Genomic DNA, 21,777 nt, shown 5'->3' with positions numbered 1-21,777 from the left:
CTGCGTACATCATCTCCAGCCTTTACAACAAAGTTGCAAGGCACACATTTACATACAGGGAAACTAAGGCTCAGAGAACTGAAATGATTTGCCCAAAGTCACACAGTGGCTCAGCGGGAGAGCTAGGATTAGATTGGAACCTGTGCTTTTTAAAAAGCCTCCAGGATAAAAACTCCACTGGATTTTAAGCAACCAGTCCTCTTCTGATAAAGGATCTTTAAGCAGCTTCAAGGTATGATAATCTCTTTTGGTGCTCTTGTTCCCATGAAAAAACAATCATGGGTTGCAATCGATAATTGAGATATGCAACCTAGAAGGAGAAATTTCAGGAAAACTGAGAACAAAGGTCTCTGTCTTCTCTTTTCCTCCTCATCTCTTATAGCTGGAAGGGAGAGTTCACATAAAGCCAAAGAATTTGGTCACCCTTCAAACTATCTCTAAACCACATTTCTCATGATAAGAGACAAGAGAGAAATTGACCTTTAAAAATCTTGTGTTCTAACGGGAAGATAAAGACTTTGCAAGCCTTTTGAAAGAAGGCACAGAATTTATTATAGCAAATGGCAAAATCTTCTCCCCAGTGTGTACAGAAGGGGAGACACATTCCACCTTCCACCCCCAGGGCCTCCTCAGATACTATTGTAAAACAGTTCTGTGGCCAGATTGCAGACAAGAGCGAGATATGGTTGGCTAATGGGTCGTCAAGCCAAGGAAGAGTTAAGCCTGCAAAAAGACTGATGGGCTTCCTATACACTGTCCATGGGGCTGTGAGGTTAAGGAACCATGCAAACAACTACAGTACAAAGAGTTTACTAGGCCACAGATTGCCCCACCTTGCCCCCGCCCACACCCCCATTCTCCTTTTTATCCTTGCCCATCCTTCCAGATTCAGTTTAAGCATTCTGTCTTCCAGGAAATAATCCAGCCCCCAGCCTGAGTTGGGGTCCCACCTTTGGGCTTCCACAGCCCCTTCTGCTTCCTTCTTCTCCAGCACTCAATTGTCTCTGTCTGCCCCACTACGCCAAATCCTTTAGAGGCGTGACTCTTTTATTCCTGAGCATCCAGTGCCTAACACAGGTCCTGCCAGCCACATAATGGGTACTAAGTGAACGTTAACAGGCATGTTCCCTATGTCTCTTTTCTAAGGAGAGGGATGAGCTCCTCCTGTAGGGAATGGCTTCCACCACACCCCATGGCCCTTGATGGGCCCTGTCAAGCTGATGGAGCTGTCTAATTTGAGATTCTCACATAAAAAATGCATGCATTTATTCATTCATTCAACCATTGTGATGCTTACTGTGTGCAAAGCACTGTGCTATGCATTTGAGATACAGAAATAAACAAGTCAATTTCTGCCCCATGTGGAGAGGCGACAGGGCTTGGAAGCCAGAAAATCCAGAGCATTGCTGTAAAGAGTTGTCCACTGTGGAGTTGTGCCTAACAGCTCGATGTACAGAAAGATAATGGACCGAATTCCCAGTTCTGCTCTTTAACTAAAGGTACGATGTCAGGGAAATTACGTAACCTGAGCCCCAGTGTCCTTATTTGTAAAGGTGAGAAGGTTGGCCTTGCCCCCATCTTTAATAGCACGCTCCTGCATACCTTTTACTTCCTGTGAAAGTCACAGCAAGCTGGCCACCAGGGGAAATGGGTCTCTGGTGTGTAAAGGCCAGGAGGTGGCCATCAGGCAGGCCCACAGCCTTGAGACTGCCCCATGTACCCTTGGCCTCCCTGATGAGGATGCAGACACAAGAAAGGGAAATGAGGGGCCCAAGGGCCCACCAGTCACTGGCCACCATTAAGGTCACACAACAAACAGGAAGCCACTTCTAGTCAGGACTGCACTTGTTCACTTAAAGAAGGGCCACGTGGCCAGCAGAGGACTTGGCCTATGTCTGAGCCCAGCCCCTGTCTCCAGAGGGAGCTCCAGAGAACAGCTACCAGCATGGGAAAGACACTCAAATTTCTTTTGTTGACTTACTCGTTCACTCTTTTAGACTCTGGAGCCCTTCAGCAATCCTGAGAGGTTGGCAGAGCCTAGTATCCTGGTTTCACAGGAGTAAATTGCATCTCGGGCATAGGAAGGATGTGCCCAAGGTCTCATGGCCAGAGAGGGGCAGATACAGGGGAGAGGCTAGGTCTTCAGGCATCTAGCTTGGATTTCTTTCTCCCACACACCCCTTTCCCTAGTTCTCCAGGTCATTTGACACCTACCTGCAAGGCAGGCATCAAAGAGGGATCTCAGTGAGAGTATGGCAGGGCCTTCATCCTCCAGCCAGAGCACATAGATGAAAACGTTAGCAGAAGCCAGCCCTCCATGCACCAGCAGCATGTGAGCACCACAGAGCTTCAAGTTCAAGGGTCAGGAATATGTGAACCACTTTGGATTGTTTCATTGAGTGCCCCCAGATGCTGGCCCCCCTTCTTTTTTCCCCCTTTTCTTTGCCCTCCACTCCCCATCAGGGGCCACTCTTGAGTACAGCATTGCTGCATCCCTAGCCTCCAGGGCCTGCCTGGCCTTTTTGACATTTTCTTCTGCCTCTTTTCACTGTCACCATGTAAAGGGGGTGTGTGTTTAGAACTATGAGGAAAAATGAAATTTCCAGGAAAAAAAGTTATTTCCCAAAAGCTGGGGTTTAGGAGGGTTTTACAGAAAATTTGAAGGACATAGAAGCAAACCCTCTGCTTTCCTGATTTCTTTTTCTGCTGTGATAATGAGGGTCTCTGAATGGGGATAGCAAATATACAAAACACAGAGAATTTATAAGTCAACCAACTTATGTATGATATATAATTAAGTGAGATATGAAGTATTTGGAAACTATAAATGTTTCCAAGCCACCCAAAAACCAGAGAATCCCCCAAACTGTGTATTAATATGTTTCTAGTCTATCCCCAAAATTACATTTCTGTCCCTACAGCATGCTTTTTTTTCCTTTTAATGAGAATCTTCTAAAATTTGTCATCTATGCCTAAGAAAATTAAATTGGGAGCCATTCCCCCTCACTGTAGAACAGCCATATGCACTGTTTCAGGCCACCATATGCTGCATTTGAAAATCAAAAGAGGGTTTTACTCAGAAGCTGGTCTTGTAAACTGCAGCCTTTGAAAAGAATGCTGTAAGCCCTACTCATTTGTGTGTCTCATTTATATAGGATTGCCTCCATTGGTGGAAGTTTTGTCCGCAGTTACTACTCAGCAAATATTTGTTAAATAAATGATTAGGAAGCATCACCACAGGAAGGTATAGGCATTAATCATTCCCACCTGTGAAGCATGGAGTAAGACATTCCACAGTGCCAGAGCCTCTCATAAGAGCACAGTTTGTGATATTTCCATTGCAGAGGACCCCAGTCTGCAAATCCCCAGAGGCCTCTACTACCCTAATTTACAGTGCATTGCTATGACCATGTTTATCCACTTCAGTTCTCTAAGGCCAAACTGCATCATCCAGAAAGGGTTGTCATGTAATGTGCGTGTAGGGAGGGGCCAGTGTAGGGCCTGTTACCAGAATGTGGTTCAAGGGAGGCTCCTGGGCAGGAGCTAATTTAAGTAACTATCATTTGCCAAGTACTTTCTTAGTTGCTAGTTATCGTGCTAAGTGCCTCACATCCATGATCTCTCCTCATCCTCACAGCAACTCTATGAAGTAAGTTTGATGATTCATTTTACAGATCGGAGAACTGAGGCTCAGAGCTCTTGCTGGAACTCTTATTTTCAGCAAAATGGCCAACTAGGTCATACAGAGATTCTCTCATGACAGGGTACAACTGTTCGTATATAAAATTGAGCAAAGAAGAAAAGGGAGACAAGGGAGCCCTGGATTCTAGAAACAAGATGAAGCTGATGGGCCAGAGCAGTAGGCACAGGAGCCCAAGCTACAGCAGGCCTGGGAGACGTGCAGGATCGTCAGCGCCAGGAAGACTCAGAACAGAATAATTTCAGAGTCAGCAGACAGGGCACATCCACAGTGGGAGGTTGGAACTGAGGCCCCGCATAAAGCCGGGATCCTCAAAGGCTGCAAGTCATGTGAGAAAAGGACTAAAAAAACAGTGCCTACTAGACCAGAAGGATGACATGGAGGCATTTCTCTGCCATGGCTTGTCGGGGCTGGGGGGTGTGCTAAGAGACCAAGCCTATACCTCAAAAGACCTTGAAATCTAAACTCACATACTAGAGCAGTCCTAGAACCCCAACCTAAGAAATCAACCTGAAAAGTGGTCCCAGACAAATGGTACCCTTGAGGTGGCCAGCTGATGTAATCAGAAAACTACCCTGGGCCAGGCACAGTGGCTCACGCCTGTAATCCCAGCACTTTGGGAGGCCGAGGCAGGCAGATCACGAGGTCAGGAGATTGAGACCATCCTGGCTAACACGGTGAAACCCTGTCTCTACTAAAAATACAATAAATTAGCTGGGTGTGGTGGCAGGTGCCTGTAGTCCCAGCTACTCGGGAGGCTGAGGCAGGAGAATAGTGGGAACCCAGGAGGCGGAGCTTGCAGTGAGCCGAGATCACGCCACTGCACTCCAGCCTGGGCAACAGAGTGAGACAACGTCTCAAAAAAAAAAGAAAAAAAAGAAAACCACCCTGGAGGGTTAGTTCAACCATACAAGATTCCCATAGGAAGGCAAGCCTTCCGAGAATTAACAGAATCATAGAACACATAGGAAATGATTGACCATGAGCTAGAGTCAACAACTACAACATGCAGAAGGATGACCACTCCTGAGAACTTAACAGTCTGAAAAAGGCTATACAATGAATACACTTTTAAATGACTAAAGAGAGAAAACGATGTATAAAAACCATAGAACAAGACAATATCAAGAAAGAAACAGGTGGATTTTGAAAAATTCCAAATAGCCTATTCAGAAATTTTAAAGTAAGACAACTTATGACCCAAAGAACAAATTAAACAGCAGACCAGACACAAATGATGGGAAAATAAGTGAAGTAGAATAGAGATTTGAAGAAACAAATCAGGATAGAATGCGGATAAAAAGATGGAAATTAAGGAAGAGGTTGAGAGACATGAAAGCTAGAAGATCCTCTAAGCATTTAGTAGTTAATTTCCTGAAGACTAGAGAGAAAGGGAGAGGGGAATATTCAAAGAGCTCAAAACCAAACTTTGCAGAACTAATGAGAGACACAAATACTAATTAAACGGCCATGGTGTGGCCTATCAGTTCCTATGTGGAGCAGGCATACATGCTGGGTCCCATGCTTGCAGACAGAGTCTCAGTCTAAAAGTTCCTCTCTAGAAAAAGTTTGTCTCATTGTCACAAGACATCCAAGGGAAGTTTTGTGCTTCACGCTTGGCTGTAGAGACAGATTGGTGAGTCTAAGGAATTAACCATCCTTCTTTTTCTCCCCTATTGTGCATATGAAGAAACTGAGGTTTAGAGAAGTTAAGCAACTTGGACCAAGTCACACAGTTTGCGTGAGAATTGGGAACTGGGGTCCAAATCCAGGTAGTTTGCCTGGAGAGAGGGCTCTCTTAAGCACCATATGGCCACCGATCACAGAATAAAAGGCTCCGTCGAGCTCTGTTGTCCTGTGACGTGGATGCTGGATTAGTGGGACAGGCCTGACCTGGGTCAGTCATTTATTCATCCCGCAAACCTCTGTGGAGTACAGTCACTGTTCCTGTCCAGGTCTGGGCCCTGGGATAATGAAATGAATCAGACAACCCCTGATCTCTAGGAGGTCATCGTTTGGGTTGCAGAGTATGGGGGTCAGGGGACGGAGAGAAAATCAAAATTACAATATTGGAAAGAGACGTACTGTGATGGAAGTTGTCCAAGAGGCTGGAAGAGCACAGAAGAGTAGTGTTTCACTAAGATTCAGAAATTCATGGTCTCTGCTTAAGAAATAGTTCCTAAAAGTCTCTCCAGAGCTTAAAGAACATTATATGCCTCAGAAAGAACTGAGTTCAGATTCTGAGTCAGCTTCTTCACTGACTACATGACCTTTACCAAGTTGCTTTACCACTTTGAGCCTCTGGTTCCTTGTCTCTAAAATGAGAGTGACAACAGTGGCTACTTCATAGAGGATTCAATGATGCATTCCTTGTAATATATTTAGCAGAATGCCTGGCACTCAATAAATGTGGCAATTCATCATCATCATCACCATCACTGTAATATAGATATTAATAAGAACAGCTATCATTCCTGGCTAACCTTCCCCCAGGACTAGAGAGCAGACATCCCTTCTCACAGGAAGCAGCTCTTTCCAGGTGCCACAGAGCTGAATGTTTATAAAAGGGTAAAACACAGGCTTCCAGGGACTGCTTTGGTGGTAAACAAGACCAGGAAAGAGCTAATAAAATTTCAAATTAGCCATGACTTTTCACGGCCCTTCAATTGTGCTAGCTGATTTAATGGTCAATGTCCCTGCTCACTGGGATTGAATAATGGAGCATTTCTGCAGAGTTATGGATGCAACAGCTGAATCTGTCATGCTAACATCAATAGCAGAATGCAAATAACCCTCAGCTTGGGCTGTAATTACGTGTTTAAGCAACGTCTGACAGGGGCAGCATGAGAATGTGTGATGGAGCCTGCCGACTGCTGGAGAAGACAGGTGCTTTGCTAGGCAGTTGTATCTGGGAGCTGGGACAGGAGCCACAAGTTAGGATGCAGGTCAATGCTGGGGTGAGGGGAGGCATTCCTTCCGTATCTCAGAGTGAATCTAGCAGGTGAGCAGAGAAAGGATGAATGGCTCTTCATGTTGGTGAGCCATGTTCTAAGTTCAGGATCGGGAAGGGAAACTAACCCAGAATTAAGCACTATGATACCATGAGTCAGATACTATGCTAGATTTGGGGACATAATGCTGCACTTTTTATCTATATAACAAATACTTGTTTGACACTTACTCTTATGATCCCCCTTTAGGAGATATGGGGAACTGAGGCCAGAGAGTTTAGGTAACTTGCCGAAAGTCACACACTAGTAAGTTTCAGTGCCAGGATTTGACCCCAGACAGTCTATCTCTGGAATACATACTCTTTATCACTATCTGCCTTCAAGGAGACTATAAGCTTCTGGGCACCATGCAGAAATGGGAGAGAAACGGAAAGGCTTTTTGTTACCAATTTATTAAGGAAAAAACTAGGTTTTAGGACAATCAAGTAGCTTACCTGAGGCCACACCACTAGCAAGGAGGATCGGGCACACCAAGTCTAACCAATGCATTTGCAATACTTTGGTGGGCAGCTTCTGTATTGTAAACTCCATGGAGAAAACTAGAGAAGTAGGTATATCACTGTTACTCCCACATTATTGATGAAATGTGGCTCAGAGAGACTATGTACAGGAACTTGTCCAGGGTCACTGTTGGGGGCCATACTTGGTCTTGAGCTTTAGTCTCTGAACATCATGGTCCTCCTACCATAGCACACTGCTTACCTCAATGGGATGAAGTTACAGTTTTCTGGCTTTTATGGACTGGCATTTGTCACAACCCCTGCTTCACTAGTTAATTCATTCAATTCCCATTCATTTATTTGTATAGCAGTTATGTTTTAAGCACTTCCACTAAGTGCTGGAACACAGAACAGATCTGTGTGCTCCCACGGTGGTGAGGAAGTTTGCCAAAGTCACACAGTTGAGATGCAGCAGAGCCAGAATTTGAACCCAGGCAGGAATACATGTCGTTAGACTGTTGTCTGCCGACAAAGCACACAGACTGTAACCCTGGGCTTTTCCTGTCCACCACTTTGGACACTACCTGCTGATCTCTTTGTTATGTATTTTAAGCTGGTCTATTAATATTAGGTGCCTGTAAAAGTACTTTGATATAATGAGGCCAAAAATCTGTGATCTGGTGGACTTTCTTTGTACTTTGGGAAGATAGTAGAGCTGTAATACAAGTTCCAGTCCTGAAGAAGCCCATCCATGTGGTAAAGAGAATTCCCTGCTAATGGGAACTCTGTCAGGGATCTGAAACCGTCCAGCAAACTCAAAAAGCACAAATATCCCTGCAGCCTCCTCTCACAGAAAGCAGAGCAGGCCTCCAGAGGACTGAGGATTCAGCCGCAGGCCACACGCTTACACTGAGGCTGGGAGAGACGCTGAGAATTGCTGTGCCTTCACTCCCAAAGCCAGGCAGTCACCAGGGCTTACAGTTTTACCTCCTAAATATCTCTCAATACCATCTACTTCTCTTAATTGCCACTCTTACTACTGCAGTCTAAGCAACCTTTATTTTTCACCTGCGCAACCTCAGTGATGCCCTCTTCTCCTGTCTGGCTCCCAGCTTCCACTGAGGCCCCCTTTGGTTTCAGGAGTGCACACCAGATGAAGTCACCTCCTGCTTAAAAGCCTTCGGTGATTCCCGTTGTTCTGAGGGTGAAATTCAAACTCCCTAACTTGGCCTGCAAGGCCCAGCCTGGTGTGCCCCTGTCAACCTCAGCAGCCTCACATGGTGCTCTTCCACTCACCTTCTGGCCATCAGCATTTGAATATAGCATCACAAATGTTCATGTGTTATCTCACTTCTGGGTCTTCATACATACAATCTCTTCTATCTCGATGGAAGGAAAAACATACAGTACAGACACTGTACACTTACTGTCTATCTCTCCTTCTAGACTAGTGAGCTAGGACCACATCTGAGTCACTTGCATCTGTTTGGTGCCCAGCAAAGACTTTGGCTTATATCAGCATTTAATAAAGTTTTTGAATGAGTGAAAAATAGAGAAGAAATGAATTAAGGCATTCTGGATAAACATGGCTGATTGAACATAGCAATATAAACCACATGCTCTGTCACTCCTGCAGATGGCCTGGTGGACTGCATGGACCCTGACTGCTGCCTCCAGCCCCTGTGCCATATCAACCTGCTGTGCCTTGGCTCCCCTAACCCTCTGGACATCATCCAGGAGACACAGGTCCCTGTGTCACAGCAGAACCTCCACTCCTTCTATGACCGCATCAAGTTCCTCGTGGGCAGGGACAGCACGCACATAATCCCCGGGGAGAACCCCTTTGATGGAGGGTGAGTCTGAGGGCCCCAGCTCCAGCCAGGGCTCTCTGAGGGAGAACTGAATCACTCTAGAGCCTCTTTTGGATGAATGGGGGTGGGAGGAAGCCAGGAAAGTGAGAGCATCCATGGTTCCTGATGGAATGTTGGGGGAGGCAGAGAAGCAGCCTCAGGTACCTACATTTATAAAACTACTCTCCAAGGAGTTTGGAATTTTTATGAGCAAAGTTTTGTTGCTCCCACTGGGTGACAGATGAAGACAGTGAGAAACCAAAGGTCCAAGGGGAATCTTGGATCAATACCCACTTTGCAGTCAGCTCTTACTGATCCTGTGGTCTCCAGATGAACTGAAAGGCATTGATGCTGCTCACCCTCAAAGCAGACATCCAGAAGACTTTGCTAGGCAGGGGGTGGGTACATCTGCTGCCATCCCAGGCCACATACCCATACAATCTTCATGTTTTCAGTTGTGTCATCCATTGGACAATTTTATATGGAGGTCTGTGTCAGGTCCTTTGCTGGGATTGCAGAGATGAGCAGAACACAGTTCCTGATTGTTGGTCACTCCCAGTCCACTAGCAGGACAAAAAAGGGACAGTTACAGTGTGATTAGGCCAGAACTTTGTCCCCAGGGTACTCTGGAGCACAGAGGAGGTACTCCTGGGTAGGAGGGAGGCCAGGGCTTTAGAATCAAGTCTTAAAGAGGAGAGATGGTTAACTAGGCAAGGAAGGGAGAGAGTGTGCCAGGGAGAAGGAAGAGCTCATGCAAAGACCCAGAGACACAAAATAGCTCTCTAATCTCTGCACCCTAGATCAGGGCAGTGAACCAGTACAGCGTATCCAAGAGCAGGGATTTATAATCATTTCTTTTGAATGTCTTCCAATGTAGTGGTGCCTCATACGTGCAGAACTTTCTCTAAAAGTCCGTGTGGTTAATTCAGCAGTCACTGTGCACCTCGTATGTTCATTTTTCTGTGCCAGAGGGTCCCTGTCCTGAGGGAACAATGGGGTAGTGATGGGGGTAGGAAGGGTAAGGGACATTTTCAAGCTCTATTTAAAGGGGAAATCAGCAGGACTTGGTAACTGATTGTGTCTGCGGGATGCTGCAGAGAGGAGTCTCCCGCTTGGATGCCTGGGTAGATGGTGGTATTTTCACCAGGCTGAGGAGCAGAGAGCAGGAGCAGGGTGGGAGCAAGGTGATAAAGGGACACACCACAGTAGGCCACCCACGAGTAAATGTCCATCTGCAGTTAGTAATTCTGGAGCTCATTTAGAGTTAGGGCTTAGAGTTCTTGATTTGGGAGCCATCAATGAACAAGCAGTTGAAACCATGAGCACACAAAAGGTTGCCCGAGGAGGCCGGGCGCAGTGGCTCATGCCTGTAATCCCAACACCCTGGGAGGCTCAGGCGGGCAGATCACTTGAGCCCGGGAGTTCGAGACCAGCCTGGTCAACATGGCAAAACCCCATCTCTCCAAAAAAGACAAAACAAAAATTAGTTGGGTGTGGTGGCAGGTACCTATACTCCCAGCTACTCAGGAGGCTGAGGTGGGAGGATCACTTGAGCCCAGAAGGTTGAGGCTGCAGTGAGCCAAGACCGTCCCACTGCACTCCAGCCTGGGTGACAGAGCAAGACCCCATCTCAGGGAGAAAAAAAAACCTTGCTCAAGGGGAATATGTAATGAGGAAAGAGCAAGGACTGAAGAAGAAGCCATGGGGAGCCTCCCTGTGAGGCAGCTGCTGTCATCCCCAGAGTGTGACAAGGGAAGCCAAAGAGAAGGCCTCACTGCGGCAACATGATGGAGCGGGATGCAGACATGCAGGTCTGTCAGACTCGGGAAAGAGCCCCTGCACTTTCCACCACCCTAGCCCATCCTTGCAAGGAGTCGTGACGAGATGAGAAAGGTGAGATGGAGGAAGCCCAGCAAGTGTGTGGCAGAATTCAAACCTCCACCTTTCTAGAGGTGAAGCTACTTAATGGTCCGAACCCTCCAACTTACCCCCAGAGTACTGAGAAGCTGAGAGGTTAAGTAACTTTCCCAAATTCACAAGGCTAGTCAAGTGGCAGAGCCGGAGTGAGGAGAAAACCTATTCATTTATCTTGGCCAGAAATGCTGCTTCTGTCTCTGGGTAGGAAGCTTCCTGCTATTTTCTTCAGTTGTGTGATATTGTATGTATGCTTGTAGGCCTTCCCACAGCGTGAGTTTTTTAATCCACTAGAGATATAGCTAGTATTCCTACCAAGGAAATTGTCACTTGCTCAGTCATTCTTTACGGGGCGCATTATTGGATCCAGTTAGGGCCATGGCTTGTTGGCTGCCTATGGCTGTTCTGCTTACTGGATGCCCTTGCCATGCCAGCCTGATCAATGCTAGCAGGGACACGTCCCCTATATGTCCTCCTGGTCACTTTCTGAGCCTGCTGCTTAAGCGCCATGAGCCACTGTGGGACCTGCACACAGGTCTCGGTATTGTTGCTCCAGCAGGTCTGACTGGCCTCAAGGAGCCAGCCAAGTATGGAGTTTGAGAAGCCTGTGCTGGGGAAAATGGACCCCTCAGCAGTAGGAAAGATACAGGCCTCAGAGAGAGGCCAACTTGGGCTTCAGATCCTGGCTCTGCCGCTCTAGATACATAGCTCTGGACAAGTAGCTTAATAGAGTGCATCCTGTAAATGTCTGTCAACCCCTCTAAACCAAGTCCTCCAGGGAAACACTTCATCTTACACATTTTAGCACTTAGTAGTTGCTGAAAACATATACATATAAATTGCCTTGAAGAATAAAGAAATGGAAGAACTGAGGGAGGGAGGAAGGATGGACATATTATCTATTTTACCTAATTTTATACTGAGGATTCAGAGTCCAGAGAGGTTAAATCACCTGCTAAAAATCACATTACAGATTAGTCACAGAAGCAGAAGAAGTCAACTTTGCAGATCATTGTTTATATATCTGTCACCTTCAGTTGGTTATATACACTTTGAAAACAGAGACCATTCATCTCTCCAAACCTGTAATACTTTGGCCAGGGCCAGGGATATAGTATTTGCTCTACAAATGAATAGATAATGGAAGCTTCCAAAATGTTACTGTCTCTTTAAAAAAAAAAAAAAAAAGTTACTGTAAAAATTCCTTTTACCTAACATTTGCCAGAATCATTATGTACCAGCTCTTCACTGATCTAGATTCAGAAGAAACAGCTATCAGGAAGGACCCCCAAACAGATTCCTGTGTAAAATATGCCCAAGTGACTAGAAATGTAGAAACATGAGGCAGCAGATGCTTTTCTCATTAGACTAACTACTTGGTATTCGATGATCTTGGTCTGGACCAGTAGGACAGTGCTTATTTGCACAGCTGGGATAAAGTGAAATCAACTACCCAGTTTAAGTAGTTGCTTTCTGTCCTGTCATATGAGGGAGTTTGGTATAATAGCAAGTGCCCAGAGTTACAATCCTGGCTTTACCTCCCACTAGCTGTGTGTGACCTCAGGGAAATGATTTAACCTTTGTGTAGGTGGCTCTAGTTATAAATTGGCAATAATGGTACTCTTTCATGAAAGCTGTTGAAAGGGTAAACTAAAATAAAGCACCTGGCCCAGGGCTTGGTACATATTAGGTGATCAGTAAATGGTGGCTTTTGTAGCAGCCGCATATCACAGTGAAAATAGCACAAGCCTGGGAATCTGACAGACCAAGATTAAAAGGCTGTTGCATCCACTTTCTAGTTTTGTAACCTTAGGAAAATTCCTAAATTGTTCACTTATATGAGCTCCAACTTGCTCATCTGTAAGATTAGGGTGTTAACGTCTATGTGTCTAGGGATTGCTATGAGAATTAAATGGGAACAAAAAGTACATAAAGTCTCAACCTAGTACCTGCCACACAAAAACTTGCTTGCTAATTACATGGCGGTGATGATGATGTTAATTAAAAAGAGTTTCCAAATCCACTTCCTTAATTGGAAGTAAAACTTGAGAGGAACCTGCCCTCCAGGTCCAGCGACCACCCAGAAAGGAGGCAAGTTTAGGCTGTTGAATCATTATTTGAGGAAGGGAAAAGGAGGCGTTCTTGCCAGCCAGCTGTCAGTTGGGATCCTTGTTAGAGTGGAGCCCAGTGGCGTTTCTCCAAAGAGTGGAATTTCTGATGGGGAGGCAGACCTGACTTGGTGCCTGTGTATGACAATTAGGCCTGTGTCCAACCAACGAAACCCCATATTCTCCTGCACCCCATGTGCTGTGCCACAATTTGTAGTTTGAGATTTCATTTAACAGCCTCCAGGAAGCAGGTTTTCACCCAGAACCCAACAGCATTTCTGAGACCAGCAAGGAAAGGCAGGCCTCAGAGTGGAGCTCCTTCTCTCTGCAGATTCCCAGCTGGGTCAGCCTCAGGGAGCCTCAAGTATGAGGCACACTGGGACCTCAGCTGCTGGGACCAGAGGAGGGAGGGGAATTCAAGGCCAGGGCTTGGAGCCAACTGGCCTACCATGGGTGTGAAAGCAAGCAAGCCAGTCCCCAGCACCCAGGGCTCTCCCCAAGACTCACTTCCTCAGACGCCAGACCCCATCTCCTGGAGTGATGAAGGCCTCCCTGAGGGGCCCTCTCTGGTTCATCTGTGTCCCCAGGGCCCAGCACAGTGCTGGGTCCAGAGCAGGTGTTGAATGCAGGTTTAATGAATACAGTAGCTCTATCTGACATCCTGCCACTGCTGTCCTCAAACCCACAGAAAGTGACAGAGCTGTGATGGAGAGTGACAGAGATGACCTAAAGTAGGAGGGGACAGAGTAGGCACGGAACCACTGTCACCAGATTAAGTGGTTTGAATACCACCATTCTCTCCTGGCCTGGATGCCCGGGTCCCATCTGCCTAGTGGAATACTCCCCATGGAGTCATGGGGAGAATACAGTGAAGGGTGTCCACTATTGACACTTAGGAGAGGAGGAGCTCTGAGGTCTGCAGGACCTCCAACTGCACTGTCCATACAAAGAGTCCGGGACACACACTGTGGGGTTTGGGATCAGAGAGCTGGGAAAGGGAGGGCAACGTGAGACATCTCCTGGGCAAGCACTCGAGCCAGAGCTGTTTCCCGTTGTTGGGTGCATCTGTGCTCTTGGGGAGGACTCCTCTGACTGAAAGGGCTGGATGTGGGTCAGATATCCCCTCAGTGAATAGTTACAGGTTGCCGATGCCGGACAGGTTAGCAAGTTACAGGAAGAGGTTCTGACGAACCACCCCCAGGTTATTCAAATATAGATTCAGAATAGGTTTGAGGACACAGTATTACAACCACCCAGAAAGGAGGCAGGTTTAGATTCTTGAATCATTATTTGAGGAAGGGAATTTGAGAAATCATGTGATGGCAAATCTTGCTGGGTTCCTCTAATTCTGATAGGTTATTGGCTCCATCAGGCAATAGATGGTTGTGGACAGGGAGCTACAAGACTCAGCTGACAGGAGACACTGAGCCCCAAGAGAAAAGGCTCAAGAAGTCAGGGGACTTTAGCAAAAGGAAGGATGGGTGACCAGAGAATTTACCCCAAAGGAGGCAGAGAATCGTATCCTATACAGAGGGTCAGAGCCTATGAGGAGGAGAGACTGGGCAGGCTTAGCGAGGGACAGAGCAGAGAAAAACACACAAGCTGCCCAAGCATGCTGGCTCACGCCTGTAATCCCAGCATTTTGGGAGGCCGAGGCAGATGGATCGCTTGAGTTCAGAAGTTCAAGGCCAGCCTGGGCAATGTGGCAAAACCCCATCTCTATGAAAAATACAAAAAACTAGCCAGGTGTGGTGGTGCACGCCTGTGGTCCCTGCTACTCAGGAAGCTGAGGTGGGAGAATCACTTGAACCCAGGAGGCAGAGGTTGCAGAGAGCAGAGATCACTCCATTGCACTCCAGCCTGGGTGACAGAGCCAGACCCTGTCTCAAAACACAGACACACAGACACACAGACACACACAAGCTTCATTTGGTAAATATTGACCAGCACCTACTCTGTACTAGGTGTGGAAGAAGAAGATATCTCACCCCATTACTTTGGGGGCTCTTTGTGGGTCCCATGCCTTGTTTGTCATTGAACCCAAAGGAATTGGCACAGAGTGAACCACAGTGAATGATAGAATAAATCAATGAATTAGCCAGTCCCTGCTGAGTGCCTGAAGAGAAGTAGAGACAAAAGTGCTCTGTGAGCTCAAAGGCAAGACCATCACTCTCACTGCACGTCTGCCCCCTGAGCCTACACCATGAGAGCTGCCTCTCCTACAGCTTTGCTTCTCCAGCATGTAACGCAGGGCGGGCTTAGAGTAGGCAATATTAAAGTTTGCTGTTGAAAACAAATGAACAAATGAAGACTTCTGGCAGGAGATGGCCTTCAGCCTGAGACAAAAATTTGAGTCAGGAGAGTTGGCCATTAGAGCATCATTTATCAAATTGCAGGTCACAACAAACCCATTAGTACCTTATGAAATCAATTCAGCAAGTCGAAACTATTCTTTTCAAAAAGAGAAGTAAATTTAACTGGAATGGAGTAGAAGGAAATAGAAATTATCAGTGCATCACTGTAAAAAGAATATGTATTTCATGAAACTTATTTCAGTTACATGTGTATGTGTACGCATGAACTACTGGATAAGCTGTATTGCTTACTGTGGGTTTCAGTTGAACAGGATTGTAGAAAGCATTCTATACTGCAGAACCAGTGTGAGCAACAGCATAACTTTCCAGGACAATCAGAGAATGGAGAAAATTTTAATGTGTCTGGAGGATAATTATGGCGACATTATTTTCCACATCAAAGGTCAGAAGACGTGCTCTGACATTTGAAATCAAGATGGGCTTAGGAAATCTGTGGTATATGAGCATGGTGAGCAAAGGGGGCATGTGGGAGAAAGAAGAACATAGGGAACTGTGTGTGAGGCCAGAAAAGTGGGTTAGGGGCAGGAAGTGAGAAAGATCTGACCCTCACCCGTTCACTAACCAAGTTCCAGCGTTTCATCTCAATCAGGACCTAAAACTGGCTCTAAACAGGAGTGAAAAAACCTTGATTCCACCTAAGTCTTAGAATTCCTTTCACACCCTATAGAAAGGCACAAAGCTTCCAGGAATTTTAAAAGCAAGAGTTTTCAAGAGTGAAAAATGATGGAAAAGAGAAATGACCATGTATGCAATATGATTTTTTATCAGCCCACTGTGAACCTAAAGCCATATGCAAGCGTCAGTGGCGTAGCAGTTTCAGAAGAGCATTTGCTCCCCACCCCCCACCTCCACCCAGGCCTTAGACAGCCTTCAGGAAGCCCTCAAGAGGGCGAGCAGCAGAGATCATCTAATGGACTTCAAATAAACACCAACTTCCTGACAGCTGGCCTCTGAGCGAATTTATTATTGAATTATACTCCTGCATTTTCAGAACAAGCTGAGCTGACAGGGTACCCCATCAGTTTAAAAAAAAAAAAAAAAAGGAAAGAAAGACAATGATAAATTACCTGATGGAAGATAGAAGAAGGCAAAGATCCTGCTTCCTCCAAAATGTCAGCCATTATATATTATTCATGTTGGTTTTTTAAAAATCCCTCCCCGCATTGAAATGAATGTTTATGATGATAAAGCAACTAGGTGATTCAATTCAGGATGCAGGCAACGACTTCTCACATCATCCTGATGAGCAGCTAACAACTCCTCCTCTGCCACTTGATCATCCCTTTATTGATTTCAAAAACGAATTACGATCTCTGTTTGCTTTGTAGCTTGAGCTTGTTCCTAGTTGTCCATCACAGAAAGCATTAGCCCAGGATGCTGTGGTGCAGCGGGAACAACTTGGGTTAGAGGGAGAGAGCCTGGATTCAAGTCCTTGGGAAAGTGAGAGCATGGGACCTTGGGCTGGTGAGACTCAACTTCCTCCCCTCTGATGTGGGGTCGCTAATTCCACCCTGCCAGGTTGTTTGGAAGATTAAATGAGATAAAATACCCAGAAGCCCGATGTCTGGCTCATAGCATGCGTTCAGTACTAACACCTAACATTTACCAAGGATATTCTATTTGGAATATTTTATAGGTAGTAACACCTTTAAATCTCTGGCAGACCATATGATATAGGGACTTTATCACCCTTGTTTTAAGCAATGAAAACTGAGCTACTGAGAAGTTAAGTAATCTGGGCCATGGTCATAGGGCTTGTAATAGCAGAGCCATCATTGGAAGCCAAGCCCAGTTGGCTCTAGAGCCCATGTACTGAGCCTGTCTTCTTCTCCGCAGAGTCCTTTATGTTCCCTGCTCAGCATCTTCAGTTCAGAAATCCATACATTGTGGTGCCACTACAACCCTAGCACCCCACCTGGCCCTGACTTTCTCTCCAATATTCTACTACGTCATAAAAAACCCATGTGCAGTAAGGCTTCATGCTGAAGAGCACTGACTTCAGAGGCTGGACTCTCAGCCTCACTGTTTGCTAGCTGTGTGACCTTAGACAAGTCTCTTAATCTTTCTGTGCCTCACTTCCCTCCTCTACACTATGAAAATAATAATCCATATCTCATGGGGATTTTGTGGGGATTAAGTTAGCACATGTAAAACCCTTAGGTATTAGGGCAGTAAGCATTCATTTAAGTGATAGTGGCCACTGTCACTAAATAGCAGTAAGGTTAATATTAGCATTAGCTATAGCATTAGTATACATACAGGTTTTAGCGTCACTGTTGAGAACTGGGAGAAAAATGAGAATCTTAACCTGAAGCATCGGTGTAGTTGTGTAATTGGGGCAAATATCCTAGCACCTTAGGATGGCAGGGGTGAATGGACCTTCCAGACCATCAGCCCTCTGTGCTGGAAGAGGAACCTCCAAGGCCAGAGAGAGCCCCTGGCTCAGCAAGTTAGTAGCCAGGCCTGAGTCCCAGAGAACCTGGAGTCCCAAGTGAAGGTTCGTATATCTCAAACTATAAACTGTAATTCTGCTGTTTGTAAATCAAAGACTTTCTGCATTTTTATCCAACACTGAGAAATTTTAAGCAATAAGAAGTTAAAATATTTAGAGAGCCATGTTTCACATTACTAATATTGCCCTCAATAGAGAATATAGGATCAGGCCTTGCAGACACCTCTGCATGTAGTCTAACTGGCCCTCCAATTAGATCTCAGAGGCATTAAGAGTTTGCTCCAAGCAAATCCCACAGTGAGGGGCTTGACAGGGAGGGATGCGGCCTCTGTGTGGCATTTTGCTAGAGGGGAGAGATCCAGCCCCTCATGCCTCCCCTGCCTGGATCTCCTCCTCCCACCACAGTGGGGGCCATGTGAGTCCACCCTGCGGGTCTAACGCTGCAGGCCTCTAGGACCAATCCCAATCTGAGAAGAAGGGCTTAGAGCAGCCCCGGCTGCTCAACCTCACATCCTTCCTACTGTTGTCTGTCTGACCCATGACTTGCCAGCTGTGCCAAATGGCTTTCTGCCTTGTCCCTGAATCCTGGCCCCACTTTCTGTGTCTGACTTCAGCAGCCTAGTGCCCTGGCACCAAAGGACTCAAACCTTGCCCTCTTTTGACAGGCTCCCATCCCTGCCACATCTGGGTCTGGAGCTCCATCCCTGCTGTACCTGGGCATGATAACCTAGTGACACATGGGACGTCCACATCCAGATGCCTCTGGGAGCCCCTTCACCATGCCTGTCTTCCTGTCAGCCCCTCCTCCCTCATCCTTTGAATTATTATTTCCATTACAGGCCAGCTGTGTATTGCTGCACACCTCAGCTCCAGCCTATTGAGCTGAACTTTGTGCAGACTCCCTTAGCTGCGTTTCTGCCTGGCATCAGCCCCTTGCCCATGAAGTGGGTCTGATCACGGTTCATTCTAGTTTCCCCTTTCCTGGTGAAGCAGGACCTGCCCTGTGCCCTGACAGAAGGCAAGACACATGGTCATGAAATGAACTTGTCTGCTGAGAGACTGTGGCTAGAGTCACATTTTAGCAGAGCTGCCTTGTATTTTTCTAACAGCACAAACCATCACCTGAAAAGTCTTCTTTGAAACAAGCTTCTGGCCACACAGCATAGAAAACAGCCTATCTTAACATGCACCACATATCCCATGTCCCCAGGCACAACGACGGTATTTCTGAGCCATGTCCCCAGACATGACCAACCCACTTACCTGGGACAAGGGCCTTGCTCCCTGCTGGCCAGACTGTCTCAGTCCTGCTTCTCCCTCACCATAGTTGATGGGCTCAGTTCCCTGGAAGCATAGTATGGTGGACAAGTCAAGGGCTCTGGTCTTGTGTACACCTTTATCAGCCAGCAGAAAATACTCCAGAAGATTCCTATGGGAGAGGACTCAGCCTGAAGCATCAGCATTGAGCAGCCAGGCTGCCCACAGCCTTAACAGATTGATTCTGCAGCCTGGGAGCTTACGCTCCCTTGGTGTCTGAAGGAGCTCAACAGCCATGCTTAGCTAGGAGGCCACAGAACAGTGGTTTCTGGGCTCTGCAGGAAGCACAGCCTCAGGTCCCTGAAGACACTAGTAAGTGCTGGGCCATCTTGCTGTTAGATGGCCCCAGGTGGCGTCATGGCACCATGGCGGAGCTGGTGGTACCCCATCCTCAAGGAGTGATGGAAGGGATGCCCCACCTTCAGATATCACTGACCTCACCTGTACATGAGGAACGTGGACTCAGTCACTCAGAAGACCCCTGTAACTTAAAAGGTAAACTCCTCCCTCCTGTCAATCTGAAGGAGACTATGGAGCCTGTAACCCCAGCTACTGGGGAGGCTGAGGCAGAAGAATCTCTTGAACCCTGGAGGTAGAGGTTGCAGTGAGCCAAGATCATGCCACTGCACTCCAGCTGGGGCGACAGAGCAAGACCCTGTCTCAAAAAAATTAAAAAAGGGACTAGATCAAGTTTTACTGGTTTGGGCATAAGGCTATTGGAAAATATACATGGTAAATATAGGATGAGCTTTGAAATAAGTTATAAAGATTGAAGCACAATGAGAAGTTGGCTTTGGGGTATAATAATAAATAGCATATTCAAGTTTATTTTGTATACAAAAAAGTCACATACACACTATCATAGTCCCAAGGTGGATACCGAAGGTGGGCCATGAGAACACGAAGAAAATTTTAGGGGCTCTATCTATACAGTGTTTCTTTTATCTTAAGAAATAAGAAAGCAAGACTGGTTTATTTCTATAGAATGCTGGATTCTCACCGATTTGTTCCTTTGGTCTCTGTGTTACTTGGTTACATGTCTGGACCAGCACATGAGGCATTCTGAGGGAGATCAAGATCTACTCCACAGAAAGAGGGACAGTGGACGGGCACAGTGGCTCATGCCTGTAATCCTACCACTTTGAGAGGCCAAGGCAGGTGGGTCACTTGAGGCCAGGAGTTTCAAGACCAGCCTGGCCAACATGGCAAAACCCTGTCTCTACTAAAAATACAAAAAATTAGCTGGGCCATGGTGGTGCACACCTTTAATCCCAGCTACTCAGGAGGCTGAGGCACAAGAATCGCTTGAATCCAGTAGGTGGAGGTTCCAGTGAGCCGAGATCACGCCACTGTACTCCAGCCTGGACAACAGAGTCAGACTTAGTCTCAAAAAAAAAAAAAAGGAAAAAAGAAAAAAAAGAAAGAGGGACAGTGGACCCACACTGGTTTGTTGTGTATTATTGTGTATTATGATGTAATAGTATATTACATCATAATTGTTTGTATGCGTGTCTGTCTGTGTATCTGTATAAAATCTAGTGTTAACCAAACCTACTCATAAAATGGTAAAGTGGCTTTAAAGGTTTCTTGCAAGGTAAATACAAATGGAAGATAATACTAATAGTGCAAGTACAAGCAAACAAAAAAAATGGCAGAGCTGATACTTCTTCTACTCCTAATATTAAATACTTTCCTCAACCTCGCTATGAGGTTAAAAATGATTATTTTCACAAGACTGAACGAAAAGTTAACTAAGAGATTCAAAATGATCAACAATCTTAACAGTTTACTTAAAGAGTCAAAATTATCAAGAAGGCTATTTGAAATATGAATACTCATCAAACCTTGCACCAAATGTATGTTACGCTTCCCAAGGTGAACCAGCGATGGTAGCACATGTGTGCGATTTATAAATGAATGCAAGTACATTGAAGGAGCCTGCTCAAAAATGTTTACAGAAAGGGCGTGCAATCAAAAATGGTTCCAGAACCCGGCTCTAATTATGTGAACCCTGAATTGTGAAGCCAAGACAAATTGGGATTCTCAATTATTTCAGTACATGTCGGTCAGACTGCAAGTATCTTAAGAGGTGGAGTGACTCTCCCAAGTTATCATGGCGAATCCTGCATTTGATTCAGTCCTGGCTCCCCACAAGTCTGCAAGAATGGGCAAGTCCATTCCCTGTCTGAACTTTATTTTCTCACCTTTACCAAAAGAAGTTTGAAAGAGGTGATCAGGAAGCGTTCTTCTGACTCGAATGTTTCATAATCAGGGGTTTCCCAAGAATACGTATATAGGCAGAAGATGTTGGGCTGGAAAAGCTGGTTCAAGAAACTGAGGCAGAGCGTCAGATGGAAAACTAGGAAGAGAGAGCTACAGATCAGCCTGGTGGCTGGGCTTGAAAGATGGTCTTGGGAGCTGCAGAGAGGACAATGTCAGGCTGTGACTGGAAACACCTTCAGTGGCAGTAATTTGACAGGCTCTGAAGTGAGGCTTCTCATTTGGGCCCAGGTAATGTTCTTACAAGACTTCAGATAAATTGTAGTAGATGCTGGAAAGATCCCCATTCAATCAGCAGAAGTTAGCAGAAAACAGTTTAAGGATTTACAC

At 46.0% G+C, this 21,777-nt stretch overlaps 1 protein-coding gene across 2 annotated transcripts in view; it reads left to right on the top strand.

Annotated features, from left to right (window-relative positions):
- The window catches only part of TENM4 (teneurin transmembrane protein 4), a 777,096-nt gene that overhangs the window by 670,550 nt on the left and 84,769 nt on the right, over positions 1-21,777 (top strand). For both annotated transcript variants that reach the window (XM_055356895.2, XM_063693427.1), the window contains one exon: positions 8,788-9,004. In XM_055356895.2, the coding sequence (XP_055212870.2) occupies positions 8,788-9,004 (217 nt within the window). The remainder of the gene's footprint in view (positions 1-8,787; positions 9,005-21,777) is intronic.

This window comes from Gorilla gorilla, chromosome 9, assembly GCF_029281585.2.
Source record: "Gorilla gorilla gorilla isolate KB3781 chromosome 9, NHGRI_mGorGor1-v2.1_pri, whole genome shotgun sequence".
Taxonomy (NCBI): Eukaryota; Metazoa; Chordata; class Mammalia; order Primates; family Hominidae; genus Gorilla; species Gorilla gorilla.
The sequence above is the reverse complement of the archived record's forward strand: the minus strand, read 5'-3'. Positions and strand labels throughout refer to the sequence as shown.